General features: G+C 41.1%; 1 protein-coding gene across 1 annotated transcript in view; it reads left to right on the top strand.

The window, feature by feature from the left end:
• Nucleotides 1-21,646, top strand: part of CNTNAP5 (contactin associated protein family member 5) — a 795,339-nt gene that overhangs the window by 670,738 nt on the left and 102,955 nt on the right. The window contains exons 17-18 of the mRNA XM_042954126.1: nt 1,393-1,611; nt 20,723-20,962. Of these exons, the coding sequence (XP_042810060.1) occupies nt 1,393-1,611; nt 20,723-20,962 (459 nt within the window). The remainder of the gene's footprint in view (nt 1-1,392; nt 1,612-20,722; nt 20,963-21,646) is intronic.

Genomic DNA, 21,646 nt, shown 5'->3' with positions numbered 1-21,646 from the left:
TTCCAGAGTCCATGCTGTCAAATCCCATTTTAAGTCCTCTACCTTACTGCCTCCCCTTTAGGTCAAGGTCCACACTGACCAGAATGCAAAACAGTTCAATCCTCGGTTACTTGCAAATTCTACCTACTGGGGGCTTCTTATAATGAGGCTCATTCTCTGGGTTTAAAGGCTGAGGAGAAGTAGTCTGGGATGGTTATTGGACCTTTGGGATTACCTGATTACTCAGATCTGGAAGTTGATGACTTTGTCAAATATATACCCATGTCCTGCTTTAGGTGTAACGTAGAAGAGGCCAACCAAGGTGCTGAGAAGGAAGGAAAGGTCCTGCCTAGGAAGGCTTCAGTGACTTAAAGGGGACAGTCTTCTTATTGACATCAATTTATAATTTGCCTCTCCACATCCTTCAAATTTAGAAAATTCTTATGTAGTAGTGGAAAATATGAAAAGACCTACTCACTAGAGAAAAATGGAGAAGAATTCTACTTTTGGAGTCAGCTTCTTTGTACTGTGTTGTACTTCTCTGAACTTCAGTTTTCTCATTCGTAAAATGGGAATAAAAATGATGCCTTTCTCACAGGGATTCCTTTGAAAGATTCAAATGACAGAATCTTTGGGTAGTGCTTAGCATGGCACTCAGCAGAGTTCATTGTACCTGTTGTACTCCTGCTACTTCTCTTTTTTTCTCTCTTGCTCAATGGCTATGTGGCCAAACCACAACCATCATCCCCACCATCATCATCATTATCATAGGTGTTATTACCCCTGACTGACTGACCCCTGGCATGTGTGAGATGCAGAACTTTATCAAAGGGCAGAAAGGGTCATGGGAGGTGGATGGGGGCCTGTGTTTGATCCCAGGCACCACTGCTTGCAGTGACACATCCTTGAAAAAAGTATTCAAACTTTCTGAGTCTCCTTAAAAAAAAGTCATAAGATTAGCCTAAATGATTTTAATCACATGTATGAATGAAATAACATAGAGAACACTAGACCTCCAAGGGTGTCAACCTTCTCCCAGCAGGAATGTAGCGGGCTCACGAATCCAGTATCTACAGATATCCATGAAGGGCATAGTTGAAGCCAAAATAGACCCAGAAAACCCAAAGCCTTGGTGCCAATGAATGTTTATCAGATTGGCATTTCTGTCGCTAGCCCCTGTCCTATTGGCTGAATTCTCACAGTGAGTACCAACTGGGCCAAAGAAAGAGCTTGGGACTTAGTATTTGGAAGTTTTTACTATTAACACTAAGTTCGATGTCATAGAGATTTCAGCTGGAGGCCTCTTCACCTCATACTGACGCACAGTCATTTATACCATTCATTCAGGTTGTGTGCCGTCCATTCACTGACGACTCCCCTCAACTTTCTACCTATTTCTCTTGTTGGTTTCAGCTCCGTCTGAGATCACTTTTGCCATTGATGTTGGGAATGGCCCTGTAGAGCTCATAGTTCACTCTCCTTCTCTTCTGAATGACAACCAATGGCATTACGTCCGGGCTGAAAGGAACCTCAAGGAGACTTCACTCCAGGTGGACAGCCTCCCAAGGATGACCAGGGAGACTTCAGAGGAGGGCCACTTCCGGTTGCAGCTGAACAGCCAGCTCTTTGTAGGTAAGAGACATTTTGAGGCCCCTCTGTGCTAAAACCCTCCAAGATCTCTGCATGACCAGGCCCAAGGAAAATTACGATTTCACTTCAGACCTAAGGAATGATTAGAATATATCCTAAAGCACTCGTAATTGTAAATTTGATTTTATAAATCCTCCTTTTCTAGCTTCATGAGCCACAGAAATAAGCGATTATGCCACCCCTTAGCAAATTTTGAGGTGGTCTCAGACTCTTTGTATCTTTCTTCCTTGTGCATGTTATCTTCAGGTGTCTGAGGAATCCTATTGTTTTTCATTCTTATGGTCAAAATCTACTCAGAGAAAAATAATATATCAGCTATTTACACTTCAGTAGATGTCTCTATGTCTGTGAGCCACCCTTCACCCTTCCTAGTGATACGTGACTCCTGATTACTGTTCATAATTATGCAGTGAAACATGTTACAGCATCTCAGAGGGATGTGTCATCAGTCTTAGGTGGGGGAAGGGACTATTGTTTACCATGGGCTTCTTTGATACTCCCTGAAACAACATCATGAAGGTGGTTGCCTTACACTTGCACAGGAAAACAGGCCTGGTTCCCGAGCTGACATCTCACCACTGGTCAGTCCCTCCTGAGACTCACAATCAGCCTCTAGACAGGTTGTTCATCCAAACTGATCGCCACTGCTGACATCAAGGACTGGAAAGCCTCAAATGTCACTTATTGAGTCCACTCATTCATTCATTCCCTCATTCATTCCATAAATAGTCACTGAGCACTGAAAACAGGTCAGGTACCTTGTTAGATGATGGGAATTGAAAAATAAATTGTGGGATGACATTACTTTGCAAAGAGCTATGTGTGTGTGCCTCTGTGTATGTGTAAGAAAGAGAGAGACCGAGAGACAAAGACAGGAAGAGAATTTAGCCACATGAATCCAGGTAGGAAATGTCAGCCTCTTTGCTATAATTTAGAAATGACTTTTTGAAAGTAGGTGGAACAGGGCTTGTGAAGCTTTAAAGTACAAAATGTAGCTGTAAATATTAGGGTTATTGTAATATTATCAAAGCTAAGAAGCCGCTCTTGTATAAAACTTGAAGTTCAGATGCTTAGAACACTGATATAAATAAGTCCCAAAATGTGCTAGTCAACCCAGATTTAATTTTCTTTCCTTATTCATTTTTTAGCCAACAGTCACACTACATAGCTTTACTACTAGTAATGAAATGTCATCAGCAATCAATGGGTATTTCTTACCTCTTTCCTTACATTGGGTTTTTGCAACTTTTAACTCTGACAAAAGCAGTCGCTAAAAGCACACCAGCTAAAAGAAAAAAAAGTAACAAAATATGTCATATTTTTTCTTCTCAAGAAGAATCATATTTCTTTCTTCATCTGTCATGTTTTACTGCTCTAGCAGAAGCTATGATATAAGTGATTAAAAGCATTTTTATGATTATAAGGCATTTACGTAATTAATAACCTACATGAGTGATATGCTTTACTCTTAAAATATTTTTGAAAATTTATATTGCTGCTTTAATTCTATTTAAACATCACATTTCATTTCTCTGAAGAAGTTTGCTAGTCATCAAGATTTAATGTCTTTTTTGGTGAAATCAATTCAAGTAGTTTGTAATTTTCATAAATTATATTCCATGCCAAAGTTTAATTTATCTTCAGGCAGTATTTATGAATCTTTCTGGAGGAAAGGTGTATATAAAGATGGAACAATATTTTTTATCCTTTCATGCAAATTTCATGTCATTATGAAATTATCATATGACCTGCATATGTGATAAACTTTGTGCAAGTCAAAAAGGGAAAAGACGCAGCTGTGTTTCCTGGCAGGTGTTTATCTCAAGACGTTTCAGTTGAATTGATCACAAGGGCAGGGAGTTGTAGGAGCATGTCGATGGCTCTGGAGGACATTCCTTGCTCGAGCTGAAGCCAAGGTCAGCTGTGGTGAGAGCGCCTGTTTCTGTTATGTTTCTCTCCAATAAGTTCCATCTCAGATGTTACTCTGCTTTATTGAATTTGTCTTAATGTACTTGAAGAAGAAAAAAAAAATGCACACTGTTGGAGGTCACTTTAGTCTGTTGGTTTGAATTCTGTTGTTTAGTATACAGCAGTGTGCCCATTTAGAAATGTGTCCGATGGCCAAAAATGCTGAAGTCCCAGTGTTTCTATTTTGTGTAATTCAGTGGTTCAAAAACAAAAACAAAACCCCCCTGCTTAGCTCTAGCCATCAAAATGAAGAGTTGCATTCCCTATCATTCAGAAACCTAGAGACGCCAGATATTTATATTTGCTAGGCAGAAAAAAGACATCATTGGTGGGTACTTCTTCATAGGGATAGATTGAAGGTAGCCGTACTTAAGTATTCATTTGGACATGGCTGTCTGCATACCTTTGGCCATGAAAGGATCTTTCAATCAAAACAGAGCATCAGTCAGCATTGTAATCCCTGGTATTGAGCTGTGCTCCCGAGTGCTTACTGAGTACCAGAAACAGCTTGAATTTTATAGAATAGGATGTACCTCTTTGCACTGCCCCTGTCATTGGAATGGGACAACTTAAAGTGCTCATACATGAGTCAATGCATGCTCAATTCCTGGAATCAGTAATTTTATCTTCAGACTTTTATCACCATGATGGTTAAGGACACTGGCAGTCATGTCATCCGACCAGTCACATTTTTTGTGACAGAGCAGGAGAAACTTCATAGCACATGGATTCTGAAATGTATGCTGTGAGCATGTCATTGTCACATCGTGGAAACTCCCGGAGGTTTCACCCCTCTGCTTGCTGTTCTCTACGAATGTGCCAGTCAGTGTGCAGATGACACAAGAGGACTCCAAGAACTAGTACCTGCTGTGGAAAGTCAAATGGAAACATATGGGTGTGTACCCCAGGTCAATTGCCAATAGGCCACAGGACCTGGGTAGAAAAACACTAGCCTTGTTACGCCCGTTTGTCTTTATCTCCAGAATGGAAACAAAGGATCTGGTAACTGATCCCTCAGGATTCGAGGATATGTGATTTCCATTATTTATATTAAGAATGTAATCATCCTTATCCTCATTCTCCCCAAATCGGATATTGTGTCTTTCCAAATTTGCTGCAATTATAGAATAGACATTTCGTAAAGATATGGGCCTGTGAGGCTCATTTTCATGTGATTTTACTGCCTTTTTTTTTTTTTTTTTTTTTTTTTGTCTTTCATGGACTTTTGTTTTGGAGTTGTTTGTTGTTGTTGTTGTTTTTAATATGAAATTTATTGTCAAATTGGTTTCCATACAACACCCAGTGCTCATCCCAACTGGTGCCCTCCTCAATGCCCATCACCCACTTTCCCCTCCCTCCCACCCCCATCAACCCTCAGTTTATTCTCAGTTTTTAAGAGTCTCTTATGGTTTGCCTCCCTCCTTCTCTAACCTTTTTTCCCTTCCCCTCCCCCAGGTCTTCTGTTATGTTCTCAGGATCCACATAAGAGTGAAAATATATGGTAACTGTCTTTCTCTGTATGACTTATTTCACTTAGCATAACACTCTCCAGTTCCATCCACGTTGCTACAAAACGCCATGTTTCATTCTTTCTCAATACCGGGTAGTATTCCATTGTGTATGTAAACCACAATTTCTTTATCTATTCATCAGTTGATGGACATTTAGGTTCTTTCCATAATTTGGCTATTGTTCAAAGTGCTGCTATAAACATTGGGGTATAAGTTCCCCTATGCATCAGCACTCCTGTATCCCTTGGGTAAATTCCTAGTAGTGCTATTGCTGGGTCATAGGGTAGATCTATTTTTAAGTTTTGAGGAACCTCCACAGTGTTTTCCAGAGCAGCTGCACCAGTTTTCATTCCCACCAACAGTGCAAGAGAGTTCCCGTTTCTCCACATCCTCTCCGGCATCTACAGTCTCCTGATTTGTTCATTTTGGCTACTCTGACTGGCGTGAGGTGATATCTGAGTGTGGTTTTGATTTGTATTTCCCTGATGAGGAGCGACATTGAGCATCATTTCATGTGCCTGTTGGCCATCCAGATGTCTTCTTTAGAGAATTGTCTATTCATGTTTTCTGCCCATTTCTTCACTGGATTATTTGTTTTTTGGGTGTGGAGTTTGGTGAGTTCTTTATAGATTTTGGATACTAGCCCTTTGTCTGATATGCCATTTGCAAATATCTTTTCCCATTCCGTCGGTTGCCTTTTAGTTTTTGTTGATTGCTCCCTTTCATGGACTTTTGTTTTGGAGTTGTTTGTTGTTGTTGTTGTTGTTTTGCACTCAGTTGTGTATGTATGTCAAAGGAAACTGCAGTTCCCAATTTCTAGCTCCTTGGGGAAAATACTAGACTGTGAAAGAAAACAAAATGATTCTTGATACATCATAAAGTCTAAAATGATCCCTAAAACTTCTGTTCCTACCTCGATGCTGGTGGGGAACTGTTTCATCCTATTTTCAGGTGAAGCATGACTGACTTGGAGGGGTCAGTGGTGAAGCCAGTCAGGAAAGAGAACAGTAACACTCAGCTCTGGCACCATGTAAGTGGGTTCTCTGTGGCAAAATGCAAGCACACACACACACACGAGCTGCCAGAGTATATGAGAAGTCACTTACGTTTATCCTCGTGAGTGCCTCAAGGGGATGGCTTTCCTGATGCAGGCCAGTAGAGTTTTCTATTTGAGAGGATACAATGTGTTGCATAGCACAGGAGGAGGTAGATATCCCTTTCACATTAAAAAGTCACTGAAAAATTACTTTTTAGCCTACTTATTATATAAGCCACTGTGCCTGGAGGATCTTACTTACCATTACGTCTGTCATTAAAAGAAATCATTGTCTTCTCAACGTCCTATACATTTCTGATTATAACATCTAATGTACCAAACAAGTTTAGTTTCTCAAAGGTAAGGAGTCCATCAGGACTCTATGCTTTGCTTCGTTGCTACATATGAAGTACCTAGAGGAACAGCCAGTACACACAAAACAGTGATGAACTACCAGGTTCCTCATGCATTTTCCTTCCCCAATACCCCTGCTCCACAAAATCACACTCTTATAGCTTGAAAGTGTTTTGAAAGAACATTGGCTCTGTTTTTATATTCAGAGGAGTGGATGGTTAAATGACCCCTTCTGCAGAATTTTGTCTCTTCTTTAAGGTGTTCACAGTTGAATCCATTTAACCTATACCAATAGCCCATTTTAGTGTTTTTTACCGCCCCCCCCCCCCCGCCAAGGGTCCAGACACTTACTTGAAATGTTTACCTACAACCTCTTCTGTTTTAACTGAAACTGATTTCATCATATGCTGGTACAGACCATTGGGTTGACAATGGCCAGTAAAGTGTTTTCTTATTTGGTTTGATTGATTGATTGATTGCCTTCGGTAAAATGTTATCACAAGTCTTGTCTTTTTTAAAGGAGGGTACAGTGTGGCAAACGGCATCATTTTCTCATGCAACCCAGGGAGAGAAGCCCGGAGGTTAAGACTACACAAAAACCCAATGCTAGAAGCATTCCTCTAGCAATGCCATCATCAAAGTTTATGACTAAAGAAAAAATTAGGGCAGTGTCATTTCTGTAGCGCTGGGGTGATAATCATAAAAAGAAAGTAAATCCAGATCTTTCTGGAAAATAAAGTCAGTACTCCCGGACATTCAAGGGCCCAGTCTGAGGGACAGAGGGAGGTGAGAAGTTGTTTGTGCCTTTCCCTAAGCCAAGACGCCATTGAGTTAGCAATCAGAGAAAGTCCAGGTTGGAACAAAGCAGACCCAACAAGGCATGTGGATACTGGGACCCCACCTACCACCTAGTGATCCTGTTTTGGTTTCTCCAAGGCTTTGGTGACAAAGCTGAGGATTCAAGGAAGGAGGTGAGAAGCCCTGAACAGAGTGATAGAGGGGAAGAAATGTAACCACAATCTTCAGCAAAGTGTTACACTCAGTTCTCATGTTGTTACCAAGTTCCTTCTGATCCAGGGAGGAAGGGATTTGGCTTCAAAACCACTTGTGTAGGGGAAGGTGGTTTTGCAGAAGAGATGAGAAGGGCCACATTTGGATTCAGTTTTCTCCTCCATCAACCATGTGTCAGGCTACATGGTGAGGGTCATCTCAGGACCTATTTATGGTGCAGAGAGAGGCTTAGGAACTTGTGGTAGACCCAGGAATGTGCTGCTAAAGTCCCCTTTCAAGGATTACTTGTTGCCTGTCACAGGAATGCTGTTGGCACACATTTTTCTCGTGTCTGCCCCTTCAGGCACTGCCTCGGTTGCAGAGAAACACCGGGGCAAAGCCACATCCTTGGCAAGGAAGCCCACATGCAACGACCATTTGAGTCCAGGGTATAAAGGTTTGGCCATTTTGACCCAAGGGGGCACATCTCTGATGGGCTTTTCTAGCTCTAGTGTTCTCTGTGGGCTGCTCTAGTCTAATGTCAGGCCTGCACTGCCACTCTCGCCCTCTCTGCCCACCCCTGATTTCCTCCCCTCCCATCCACAGGTGTGGTTCCCAAGGGCATCTTTAACATACCACTCTCCCCTTTACATCCATCCATAGCCTGCTTGCTGGAAAGCCCAACCTGAGCCAGAATCATAGAGATTTCTTGCACAAGACACACAACCACACACAACCACACACACACACTTTTTTTTTAATCATAGTAATCTTCTTAAGCAAAATGTATTCCTCATGTCTCCCCAAAATTAACCATAATATAATGCCTTCTTCCCCTTTCTTCTCTGAAACACTCTTTAAAGCTGATGGAATCCTTGGAGTCAAGTTTGCATTGTGTTCATTCATACCTTTTTTTTTAATTTTTTAAATGTTTATTTCTGAAAGACAGAGACAAAGTGTAAGCAGGGGAGGGGCAGAGAGAGCAGGAGACACAGAACTGAAAGCAGGCTCTAGGCTGTCAGCACAGAGCCCCACACGGGGCTTGAACTCCCAAACTGTGAGATCATGACCTGAGCCGAAGTCAGATGCTTAACCAACTGAGCCACCCAGACACCACAGCTACTAGCTTTATTTTAAGTCAGTTACCTTTACAGAGCCTCAGTTATTCCATCTGCCACCGGGCTTTATAATCAATACTCCACAAATCAATTCCAAAGATTAAATTTTTCTCCTACTTGGAATTCTCTATCAAGGTTTATTAATTGGGAGTTGCAAGCAAAATCATTTTAAATGGGAAATTATTTGTGGCCCCACCCCAGTGGGATAATGAGGCACTGCTTGGCCTGGAAATTTATGAGGTTTGACATTTAAAGGACACATTCAATTAGTGTAAAAGCTCCCAGGGGAGGGATCTTGCCCCACACTGGGTTTTATCCTTCCTTTGCACAAATCAGCAAAAGTGTCCCCACATGGTAGTGTATCTGATATGTGAATGCCCCAAAAGCTGGGGTAGGGCCTTTGTAAAAGGGAAAGTTACAACTGCCGTTGTCTTAGCAACCAGCTTTCAAAGGTAAAGGAATTTTCAAAACCCGGCTTTCAAATTGTTACATGGTATCCACAAGCTTGCTCTGAGGGGTTTTCACTGGATTCACATGGCGGTTGCTATTGTTTTCCCTGTGCTCTGGTGGGCAAAGATGGGCTCATTTATCAGATCAGAGAATGTGCCCAGACAAGTCCCTCCATTTGTGATTCAATGATACTGTAAGTTTCATGAAATAAACTGAAAGCCGACCACATCCGACACCCATTTGTGGAGACATCTGAGCCGGCATGACCTTCAGAGACTGTCCTTCTCTGAGCCCCTGTTGCCAGTGAGGCAGCAGCAAAAAGCCAACCCAGTTTTGTTTTATTTTGTTTTGTTTTCAATTGAAGTAATTTTCAGTTTTTGTTTTAATTGAAGTAGTATTTTAAGGCAAGTTTATTTTTTATTCTGTCACGTATCAGCCTTATCCCCTCTTCCTTCCTTGTCCAAAACACCTGAAGGACTAATACATTCTTCTTCTTTTTCTTTTTTTTAATGTTTATTTATTTTTAGAGAGAGAGAGAGAGACAGAATATGAGCTGGGGAGAGGTAGAGTGAGAGGCAGATACAGTATCCAAAGCGGGCTGCAGGCTCTGAGCTGTCAGCACAGAGCCCTACACGGGGCTTGAACCCATGAGCTATGAGATCATGACCTGAGCCAAAGTCGGACACTTAACCAACTGAGCCACCCAGGTGCCTGAGGACCAAGACATTCTTTATAGCAGGTTATGCACCATTTTTGCTGGATTGGGGAGAAAATGCTCACTGCAAGATGTCTGATGCCCCATTCCATCTGCCACTGTGTCCTTACTCTTTTCTCTCACTATTTCTTTTTCTTTTGGTCACAATTCATTATTATTTTTTATTTATTTTATTTTTTTTTTTTCTTTTCTGAATGTACATTCTGCTCTCAGCCCTGGGCTGGACAACAGGAGCATGAAAATAAGATTCATTTGCTATTTAAGAAGTACGGGCTTTAGGGGCACCTGGGTCCCTCAGTTGGATGGGCGTCCGACTTTGGCTTAGGTCATGATCTTGCTATTCGTGAGTTTGAGCCCCATGTTGGGCTGTGCGCTGACAGCTCAGAGCCTGGATCCTGCTTCAGATTCTGTGTATTCCCTCCTCTCTCTCTTTCTGGCCCCCTCCCACTCATACTCTGTCTCTCTCTCTCTCTCTCTCTCTCAAGAATAAATAAGCATATAAATAAATAAATAAATAAATAAATAAATAAATAAATAAAATTTTTAATAAAAGTACAGGCTTTGAATGGGGAGCAGAGGTTCCCATTAGGGAACCATTAAGGTTCCCATAGGGTGCAGTATAGGGTTGATATTCAAGGGTGAGGGCAGGGGCGGGTGGTGAGCAGAGCTAAGGGGGTGTGGCTCTCAAGTCTGATCTGGAGGCAGCTTCCAGACTGTATCCCTCATACATGTGTGTGCTGACTCCCTGCCTCTCTCCTCCTTACACTGGGGAATGAGGTTAGTAGGAGTCTTCATACAGTCTCTAAAGGAATCGGTGCTTAGAAGGCAGCCTGGGAATCGTGTGCACAACTCGGTGTGCAGGGAACACTTCTCTCAGATTGGCCAGTCACTTGCTTATTCAGGTTTCCAGGAGTACGACTGGAGCCCAAATGTCCAAAACCTCAAAGCAGGCAGTGCTTTCCTGTCCTGTTGTTTATTTGGGTACCCGTGAGTGGCCTCTTCCTAGGGGAGCCTCAGGACAGCACATTCCCCGCTGCCATCTGCATTGCACCAGAGCCCTACTTTGAGCCCTGAAGCATCTTAAAGTATCTTAAAGCAATGGGGTCCAGTGCCATTCTGCTTCCCATTCCACTTGCCATCCCCCAAAACCTTTGTCCTCAGAAACCCTCCCTTCCCTGCCTTTCATCTTCATATCCCTCCCTGGGGAAATTAAGTTATCAAACAGGTGGGAGTTGACACTACTGGTAGGGTGAAGTTGTTGCCCTGAAGGCCAGATTTGGCTGTCTACTCACTGGGTGCTCACCTACACAATCCTGAGTAAGAAAAAGCTCTTGCCCTAGAGGAGCCCCTTTCTAGAAGTTATAGTGCAGGCCAATGGATGGATTATATTTATGTGTGCTTCCATTTCTTTTTACAATACCGCCAATATTCTGGGGTCCCTGACATCCATAGCTTTTCCTTCCCTCCAGAGCAAGCTGCATAATGGTTTTGGTCTGGTTCCATCACTTTTTGCCTCTGGGTCTATTCACCCTCTTTTTCTTTGCTACCTTCTTTTCAGCAAAGCTACCTTGTTTCCTTCCTTTTATTCCTGAAGGCCATTTAGCCTCTCTGGATACCTGCATTCCAAGAGGGAAATGTGGATGATATACATCCAGCTTGCCTCATGTTTACAAAGACTAAAAGCTCCCTATATTTATATTATTATTATTATTATTATTATTATTATTATTATTCTACTTACTATACATTGGGGGATGAAGACTTGTCCATCACAGTTTTTAAGTTCTCATAATAAGAACAACATTTTAACTGATGCTTGTAATATGTGTTAAAATATAATCTTCAAGGGGCACCAGAGTGACTCCATCAGTTAAGCATCTGACCTTTGATTTCAGCTCAGGTCATGATCTCAGGAACCTTGGGTTTCTCTCTTTCTCTGCCCCTCTTCCATTCACGTTCTCTCTCTCTCTTTCTCTTGCTCTGTATCAAAATAAATAATCATTAAATATATACAAATAGTCTTCAAATATATAAAATCATGAGTCATGGGCAAATAGAAAATAAACTTGTGTCAGAGACTTTATTTAACTCATTTGTTAGCGAGGAAGCCAGTAAGATGTGATGGCCGGTTCAGAGAGCATCTGAAAATCTAGGATATGTATAGGCAATTTAACAACAACAAAAAAAGTTAGGATAAGGTTTTGGTGTTAAATATACAAGTGTTGCTCAAATCAGGCCATCTTTGGAGTTATCTGTTCTACTGGAAAGAAATTATTTGCATCTCTACTAGATAAACATCATCCATGTTTTTTGCTTAATTTCCAAGTTACAACTAATTTTTTTTTTTTTCTGGCAAAAGAACACACACGTTTGATGGTACGTCCCTAGTCACACTGCAGCCATCACTTCCCCAAAGAAAGCTTGGGATAAGAAAAAGACCCAGAGTGATTACTGCACAAATGCATCAAAATGTCATGACAGCGTTAATAGATTGGACTTGAGAACTGGTTGGCCCTGACCTGCCATTGCTACTCTCGTATTTAGTGAATTTCAGGCTTTTTTTTAATATTTTAGGATCTCCTGGTATCACTCATAAAATTGCTCTGGGTCAGGTGAAAGATTGGGGAAAATTCTGAAAGCTCATAATTATAGAGCTTTTTCTTTATCTGCTGATTTCTTTAAATGGGTGTGTGCTTTAGCTCCTGGGACCATATTTGTTCTCAGTAAGGCCATCCTGGAGAAAACTAGCCAGTGACTGCCAGGGGCCCTAGCATACAGAAAATCCAGACATTGGTGCTAATAGGACAAGGATGTCGCCGGGCAGCCAGCTGGGAAGAATGTAGATGCTCCAGCTGATTCTAGAAAAGACCGGAAGCTCATACAGTATTTTTCATTCCATTGCCCTTGCAGGAAGGCTCCTCTTTCACGGGAACCTTTGTGTCTTTTCTTTAAAGCTATTTTTGATAGTGATTTTTCATCTTCAAAAACTGGCAGAGGGGAGTATGGTGAGGCATGGCTTGGCACTCATCTTGGCAAGATGGGACATGTTCCTGTTCGTCAAAATGGCTCCCGTGGCTACTCTAGACCCGTCGTTAGGATTATGGGAATTTTGCTGCCTCATCATCTTGATATTCCTTCAGGGGTTCCTCCAGATGATATGCAAAACCCTAATCAGCCACCTTGAACTGCAGTGGGATTTGTTCCCTATGGCTCCACATTAGCAACAGAAACAGAAGCACCATTCAAGTGCTTGCTTGTCTTTCCCCCTCCTCCTGGATGTAAATAATAACCAAAAGAGTATTTCCACAGAATGCATATTTAGCGCTCTGCCTGGGCAAAATGTTGGGCCCTGCCACCATTCTGTTAAAAAGAAAGCAAATATTTGTTTTTTAGCTGGTAGTCTTGAAGAAAAAACAACAAAAAAGCAAGCCTCTTTACTTTACAGAAAACCCAAGTAGCAAGATAAATACCTCTGACACACCCTGACCCACACTCCAGACAAAAACATGCTGATGCTGAGACAGGTTTTCCTAAATGCCCAAATACCACGTGGATTAATAAATGGCTTTCAGAGATATACACAATTCTGTAGCAAGGAGTTATATTTGAAACTTGATAGAAGATTACTTCCAAAATGACTTTTAGAAAAAGGAGAGCAACAGCATTATACATAATGTACATAATAAATGAAAAGATTTATTTTAAAGGGTACAATCAATATGCAAATACATGTTCACTGAGAATTAGTCAATAATACCTCCAAATACTCTTATTAGAGGCAACCGATATTAGCCCAGTATGAGACTTTCTAGACAGTGTTCAATGTTCTTACATACATTTAAGTACCCTGAGGAAGCACTGTACAATATTATTATTTGTGGCTATATTTACATAAACGATATATTTGTAGGTATTATACCACAGCTTTCTCACTGTTTTTTGTTTGTTTGTTTTCGTTTGCTTTTTGGCCTCAAATATGCCTCGGAGACCATAGCATGTCAATATAAATAGCATATTAAACTGCTGTCTAGTGTTTTACCTAATATTTTCAGTTTTTGCTTGTTTTGTTGCCATGTTTATTTTATATCCTTAATGCATCTGGAATTTGTTTAAGGTTTTGAGGTAGGATTGTAATTTTATTTATTTTCCAAAATAATTTCCCATCTCCATTTATTTCATGGTTCCTCTTTTTCCTAGTTACTTAGAACTCTAATGTATGTTATAATGTAAAAGCCATCTTTCTATATAAAGAGTCTGTTTCCGGAATTCTTAGAAGTTTCTAGTTTCTTGGGGTGCCTGGCTGGTTCAGTCATGAAAGCATTCAACTCTTGATTTCAGGGTCAAGAGTTCCAGCCCCACGTTGGCTCTAGAGCTTACTAAAACCGAACACAAAAACAAAACCAAAAACAAAACCCAGAAATTTCTGGTTTCTGTTTTATTTACACAGATTTTTTCCCCTAAGTACTGCACAACTTACAGGGCACACACTTACAGGGCATATTTTGATACTGAATAGGAAAGGTTTCCCCTTACACATGCGTGCGTACACACACACACACACACACACACACACACACACACACAACTACTTCACTCCTGTTTTTAATCCTGTATCTCTTCTTGTGGGGTTTTAGATTTCGCTTTTCATGTTCTATGAAAATAATTTTGGGGGCTATTGATTAGATTGTATTGTGTTAAAGAAACTAGCTATACATTACTGACTCATACTGAAGCATGTTTTGTTTCTTCAGGTATCCTTAGGAGTGAAGGTAAAATTGTATCATTTCCTTTATATACACACGTCTTGTTAATTTCAAGGTGCTTTGCTGCTTTTGTTGTTAAATAGGATTTTTTCCTAGCTATTCCGTCTTCCAGTTGGTTATCGTTGCTGTATAGAACCATGATTGATTTCGCAGGTTGATGTTTATATCCATCCACATTCTTATATTTTTAATTGTAATAATTTGTCATTATTGTTTCGAGGGGATTTTCTAGGTAGATAATTATACTATTTGTGCACATAATACACTATTTGTAATGACTATGTATGAAGCTAAATTAATTATTTTGGGGTGTAATCATCACCACTAGCTCCATGTTGGGATATTTGTTTAAAAAGGTAGAATAAGGCCAATGATAATAATGTTTTCATGGCTCTTGATACACATTGCTGAATTATTCTTGATAAGTTTTTCACAACATTCATTTCCACCAAACAAATAGGAAATACTTTCAATCTGTTGTTATGTGATTCTAAGTTAGCAATCCCTTTCCCAATTTTTTGAGGAGGATCCGTATTTTATTTGAGGTCCCAGTTTGTAGTGAGGATTAAATCAGAATATGTCTGTGAAGCACAGTGCATAGAACGTGCTGTATAAGAAGTAAGCTTTTAGTTCAACTTGACTATTGCATCGTTATTTGACCTTTTAAACATCGAGTTAGTGCCACCTGTATTGTTACATAGAGTGTCTTGATTGATTTTTGAGCAAGAAATCACTATATCTGGCCAAACTCAACCAGACACATGCCTTGTTTTTAAGAAAATCATATTTTGGAATGAAAGTTTCTCCTAGTATTTCCTTCTGGTACCAAAACTGTCAGTTGGACGGACAGGATAAAAGCAGAAGACAAATGATGGTTAGTGTATTTGCTTTTATCCATTAGGTATATGCTAAATCCTCTGTCACTTTAGAATTTGAAATCTAGGTGGTACATGTACCTGTACTTAATTTAGCTATTGTGATTCATATAAAAAAAAGCTACTCTAAGTTCAACGTCAAAAAAGTAAGAAAGAAAGGAAGAAAGGTAGAAAAACAGAAAGAGTTATTATCTTTGTGAATCCAGAGCCCAACCTGGCACATTCAGTGTTTTACCTGTAGAGGAGACCTCAACGAAGGAGTTTTGCTTGAGCGTGAGGAGGAAAGAGAACAGGCACCCACGAGAGAAACAGAGGCTGTTGCACTTGGTGCCAAAGACCAGAACAAAATTGAGATGTTCCTCTGGAAGCGATGAGCATGTATGGAGCTGACACATGGAGGTTTTCTAAGACAGGCTTAGAATGATGATAGTGACCTTTGTATGTAGTTCAAGGAAATATCATCACAATGAACATGCTTGATACCAAGGGCCAGCTGAAGAGTCTCAGGCAGAATTGCTTCTCGCTAGGCCAACAAGCTAAGCAATAGTGATAGTTATCCAGAAGGGTGAGGTGGAAGTCAAGAGAATAAATGCCTATGTGTATATTACTTGATGGAGGCGGGGGGGAACATGGTAGAGATAAAGGTAAGAAGGTAGAAGGATCCCTTGGTTATAGGAATGACTCAAGTTGTCTAATCATTTCATTCATTTTAGGATTTTAGAGCTTTCAAGGTATGCAGGCTTTGAAGGTCAAGAGACCCCAGTCCGACACCTGGCTCTGCCACAGAAAATCTGTTTGAGGGGCCCCTGGGTGGCTCAGTCGGTTGAGTGTCCAACTTCAGCTCAGGTCATGATCTCACAGCTCATGAGTTCAAGCCCCGGGTTGGGCTCTGTGCTGACAGCTCAGAGCCTGGAGCCTGCTTTGGATTCTGTGTCTTCCTCTCTCTCTCTCTGCCCCTCCAGTTCTTGTGCTCTGTCTCTCTCTCTCAAAATAAATGAATGTTAAAAAACTTTTTTTAATAAAAAAAAAAAGAAAATCTGTTTGATTCTTGACTCTGGCCAAAACAATCTCTCTGACACTAAGTTTCCTCAGCTATACAATGTGAATAATTTGAAGAATGCCTTCTTTTCCTTGGGGTATTCAATGAGTTAATTTTATCTTATTGTTTTGATTTTTTTAATTTTTGTTTATTTATTTTTGAGACAGGGAGAAACAGAGCATGAGTGGGGGAGGGGCAGAGAGAGAGGAAGACACAAAATCTGAAGCAGGCTCCAGGCTCTGAGATGTCAGCACAGAGCCCAACGCAGGGCTCCATCTCATGAACTGCGAGATTATGACCTGAGTTGATGTTGGATGTTTAACCAACTGAGCTACCCAGGCACCTCTCAATGAGTTATTTTTAAAGTTTCTAGCAGACAAGTATGTTTGAAATGTAACTTTTATTTTAAATTAGAAGCATTGTTCTGATTCGTGGTCAGCTTGCAGATTAACTACAAACCTCGAAATCATGACTTTCAGTTGCTTTAAGTATGACGCTACAGTTTTGTTGTTGTTGTTTTTTCTTGTTGTTCCAACCTTTTAGTGAACTGTAGACAAGATTCAGGTGAGTAAAGAGAAAAGTATCTTAGAGCTTAGAGCAGCAGCTTAAAAATCAAATACCTGCAAGGGCAGGGAAGGCCATATGAATGAATGAAGTGGTCCCGGAGGAGAATGTGGCCACGTGGGGATGGGAGTCCCTGTCTTAAAGGAACTGACCACAGCGTGGCTACAGCTGACATTTGCCATGCAGGAAAGCAGGTTCATTGTTAACATCTCTTCTGATTTTTCAAAGATTTATTCGAATTTAAAATTTTTTTCTCATTTTTTAAAAAGTGACAACTAAATAAAATAACTAAATACTGGGTTTGCAGAAACTATGTGAGGAAGGGATGTGTGTATATGAATGCAGGTGTGTGTGTATAAAGACAAGGGTGGAGTAATGGGATTGTGGAATGCATGGAGATGATAACATACCACATTATGGCAAGTACATGAAGAGATCCAAAGTCAAGACCATAGGGCATTGGGGAGCCTCTAGTAGTTCAGAAGGCCCGGTGCACTGAAGTCAGAGAAGGGAAAATGGGCCGGGGGGAGGGGGAGAGCTAGAGAGGTAAATGAAGGTTAGATCTTTCATACTGTACCATCTGTGCTAAGGAATCTGAACTTGATCCTGAGGACAATCAGTAGTCTCTGAAGAGCATTAAATAGAAATAGCCGAGTCCAAAGTAATGAATGGATGGGAAGAATCGGGACTGAGGGTACAAAGATCAGTTGGAAGGTTGTCAAAGGGAGTCAAGTCGGAGTGAGGAGCATTGTACTAGGACTATGGCTCTAGGTGTATAAAGAAGCAGATGGCACTTTACGTTAACTACACTAAAATTAAAAAAAAAAAAAGTAGATGGAGCCAGAGACAGCTGGGAGAGCAAATCCGCAGGGCTAGGTTGGGAGGGGGCAGGGGGAGGACTGTGTGGAAGGAGGGGGTGGGAAGATTGTGGCTACATTTCTGTATCCTATTCAAGTTTCACAGAAGGTTCACATCTACACCAATACTCTACAGGTAGCAGGCAACATCAGAAAATGGAGAGATCTAGCAACCTGACTGGGTGTGAGTGTGTGGGTGAGGGGCATCTTTCTGGAATTATTCTATTCTCAGTCTACCTATTACCTCTCCAGGAAGAGAAAAGAGAAGCCCGACCTCTAGCTTTTTACCGTTCGTAAAGAATGAAAAGCAGTCAGGTGAACCCTGAAAGTTAGTTCCTTGTGTAACTTAGTTCATAGTTCATTGTGTCATTTGTTTTGTCAGCATCTGGGAATGAAATGCTCCTCTTGTTTTAGGTCATTCTCTCTATGTTCCGTATGTCTCAACCCTCAAGGAGCACATTTCTACCAGAGAAACCACCCCAGCCACTCTTGTCTCCATTTATAAACTTGTTGACTAAGTCACACACGAGAAAATGTGCAATAGGTCTTGCATTTCCACCTCTGCTAGAAGCAAAATGCCCCTAACAAGATGTATGAAGAGTTATTCAAATCTACTGCAGAGAGTAACTACAAAATAAGGGGTGGGAGGGGGGAGGCAAAATGGTTGACTACATCAATCCTCCCCTCTTTATTCTGTACAATCTCTGGGAAAGAAATAATGAGCCTTCCTTTATGATCTGCTTGTATTTATAATTGATTTATCTTGCGGTTGAAAGGAGATTTACTCCCTCAAATTGAGACAGGCAGGAGAATGCAATTTGGGTTTGACCTCCTGGCCCTCTTTGGGTATCGCTTATCAGAACTGAAAATACAGTAGAGTTTCACCATTATTTCAGAATAAAAGACTCGATTAATCCTTTAGCAATGTTATGTCTGTCTGTGGATGCAGCCAGTGACTGCCGTACACATATTGATGTGTCTGTAGGCCTGGTGTGATTCAGGGAAGGCACAAAACCCCCTTAACCCCACGGTACCTTCCCATCATCCCCATTTCCAATTATTTCCTTGTCCAGCCTGCCAGGCTGACGGATGCCAGGAAATTTTAGGTTACCTGACTTATTTCTTCAACTTACCGCTTTGTTTCTTGCTTTAGCATCTATATTCCTCTTCTGAGATGACACATTTGGAATTCTCATCTGTATCCACCCTGGTGGGAATATATTTTTATGTGGGCATTTGCTAGACCAAGATTTAATAGGATTGTAGGACTAGAAATGAATGGGGCTCAGAAAGGAGAGTTGATGGATACAGAAAATAAATGATAAGTTGGTCCTGCTCTTATTATTATTTTTTTCTCTCTATTAGTACACTTTATAGACCTTGAAGACCTAAGTGTATCCTCCCTTTATTCATGTGTGTGGACTTGAGGCCACAGTGTTGAATTTGGACTAGAACTTTTGTTTTTAAAGGCAGTCTGGGCCTGTGTCTTCTCTGGGATCTCCCATGATTCCAAGCACCAAATAAATAAATATATCCTGATTGGGGGTGTGGAGGTGCCTGTGTGGCTCAGTCAGTTGAGCGTTTGACTTCCACTCAGGTCATGATCTTGCAGTTCAGGAGATCAAGACCTGCATCAGGCTCTGTGCTGACCACTCAGAGCCCAGAGCCTGCTTCAGTTTCTGTGTCTCCCACCCCCCTCTGCCTCTGTCTCTGCCCATCCGCCTCCCCCTGCTCATGCTCTGTCTTTCTCTCTCTCAAAAACAAATAAACATTTAAAAATTAAAAATAAATATCTCCTGATGAGATTTAGTTTAATTTCTTGGCTTATTGTCTCTCTGTTCACATTTTTCTGATATCTGAGGTTTGGGATAGTAGAGTCCTGGGTTCCCAATGGTAACAAAATCCTCTGTCACTTGGAATCTACTCCATTCTTAAATAATTTGCAAAGAGCATTGTGAATCTCTCTGATAACTTCAGGATGTACCCACAGCAGAAAAGTTGGGTTATAATCCGGTTCTGTATTCCAGAAAGAGAAATTTCTCTTCCAAATAATAATTTGGAGGTAAGTGCTAGGATAGTGCTCTCTGTCTCTCTTTATATATACACATACATATAAATGACCTACTGGTTCCAGTCATTGTAAGGGCTCAGGAGAAGGCATAGAAAAGAGTAATGATTGAGCACATACTGCATTCCATGCTCTTAACTAAGCTTTACGAAAATACACTAAACAGACTTATTATTATTTTACAGATCAAGTAGCTAAGATGAGGTCATCCAGTGGTCAGTGTGGCTAATCAGCTAGTGACCTGGAGTATGACTCCATGTCTGTGTCCCAAAGCCCGCCCTCCTTCCAGGGCTCGCATCGCACTACAGGAGCCATGCAAGACTTGTTCCCATGTTCTAACTTCATGTGCCTAACAGCTTGCTTCTCACTTTGTCCGAAGGGACAATCTCCCTTGTGCATTCTACTTCAGACAAAAGTCTGCTGGAGACGACATCAGAACACATTTTATTTCATTTGCAAGGAACATGGTGATCGAAAGTTTCTGTCTGAAACATGTAAGGTACAGGATTCCATGTGAAGCATATTATTTTTTCTCTTTCTTTCTTTTTTTTTTTTTTTTTTTTTTTTGAGTTGGGGTGAGCTTCTTCCCGGCCTGGAGAGACATGCAATGCATTTTGCACATGCTGTTTGAATTCCTAATTCTCACCTGAAGCTATAATTGAAAAGTTCAACACAGCAGGACCACAGAACGACACATAACTGTTATGAGTATCTTGCTATTAAACCTAAAACATTGAATGGTATGATACCTTACTTTTTTTTTTCTTTTATTTTTTACTGCTTAGGGGGAACATCATCAAGACAGAAAGGCTTCCTAGGATGCATACGCTCATTACACTTGAATGGGCAGAAGTTGGACCTGGAGGAGAGGGCCAAGGTCACGTCTGGAGTCCGGCCGGGATGTCCAGGCCATTGTAGCACTTATGGTGGCATCTGCCACAACGGGGGCAAGTGCGTGGAGAAGTACAGTGGGTATTCGTGCGATTGCACCAACTCACCATATGAAGGGCCCTTTTGCAAAAAAGGTACAACAGGCACCTCTGTTTTTCCCGTGTTGTATTCTAGTGCCTCCAAGCCACGGTCAATTCATGCCCTCAGTCAGTTCCCAAGCGATCATTTATCTTCTTCAGTTTCACTCTGTTTAAAGACTCTGTGTAACTCCTCAGCATAATTACATATACCCATCTCACTGTGTGTTGACATTGGCAGTACAGTTGAACTGGATAGATAGTAACAGCGTACCATGTCTCCTTGGCCCAGGGGCCAGCTGAGGCCTGGGAGAAGTGGACTCTCATTTCTGTTGTATCAGCCAGATTGCCAGGGGTGCACTATCTTCCCAGTTCCAGTTCCTTAGCCCACACGTGTAATCACAGAATTATAGAATCTACCCCTGGAAGTGTCTCAAGGAGGCTTAAAGTCATTTTAAAGCATTTTTTACAAATAGAGAACTTATAGGTAAGTGAGTAGACATCTAGCATACATCTAGTAAAATCAATAGCATACATCTAGTAAAATCTCCCTATTCTGCAGATGATGTGAGTATGGTCTGAAGCTTTAAAAGCCTTGCCTGGAAACTCACATTTAGTTCATCAAGGGTCTGGGAATGAAACACAGAGATCAAAATCCCTGCCCCGGTGTCTTTCTATATCCCCTCCTAATCTTATTATTTCATTACATTGGCAAAACTAACCATGATGGATGTATATCTT

Source organism: Panthera leo, chromosome C1, assembly GCF_018350215.1.
Source record: "Panthera leo isolate Ple1 chromosome C1, P.leo_Ple1_pat1.1, whole genome shotgun sequence".
NCBI classification, from domain to species: Eukaryota; Metazoa; Chordata; class Mammalia; order Carnivora; family Felidae; genus Panthera; species Panthera leo.
Note: the sequence above shows the minus strand (reverse complement) of the source record. Positions and strands in the feature narration are given on the sequence as shown.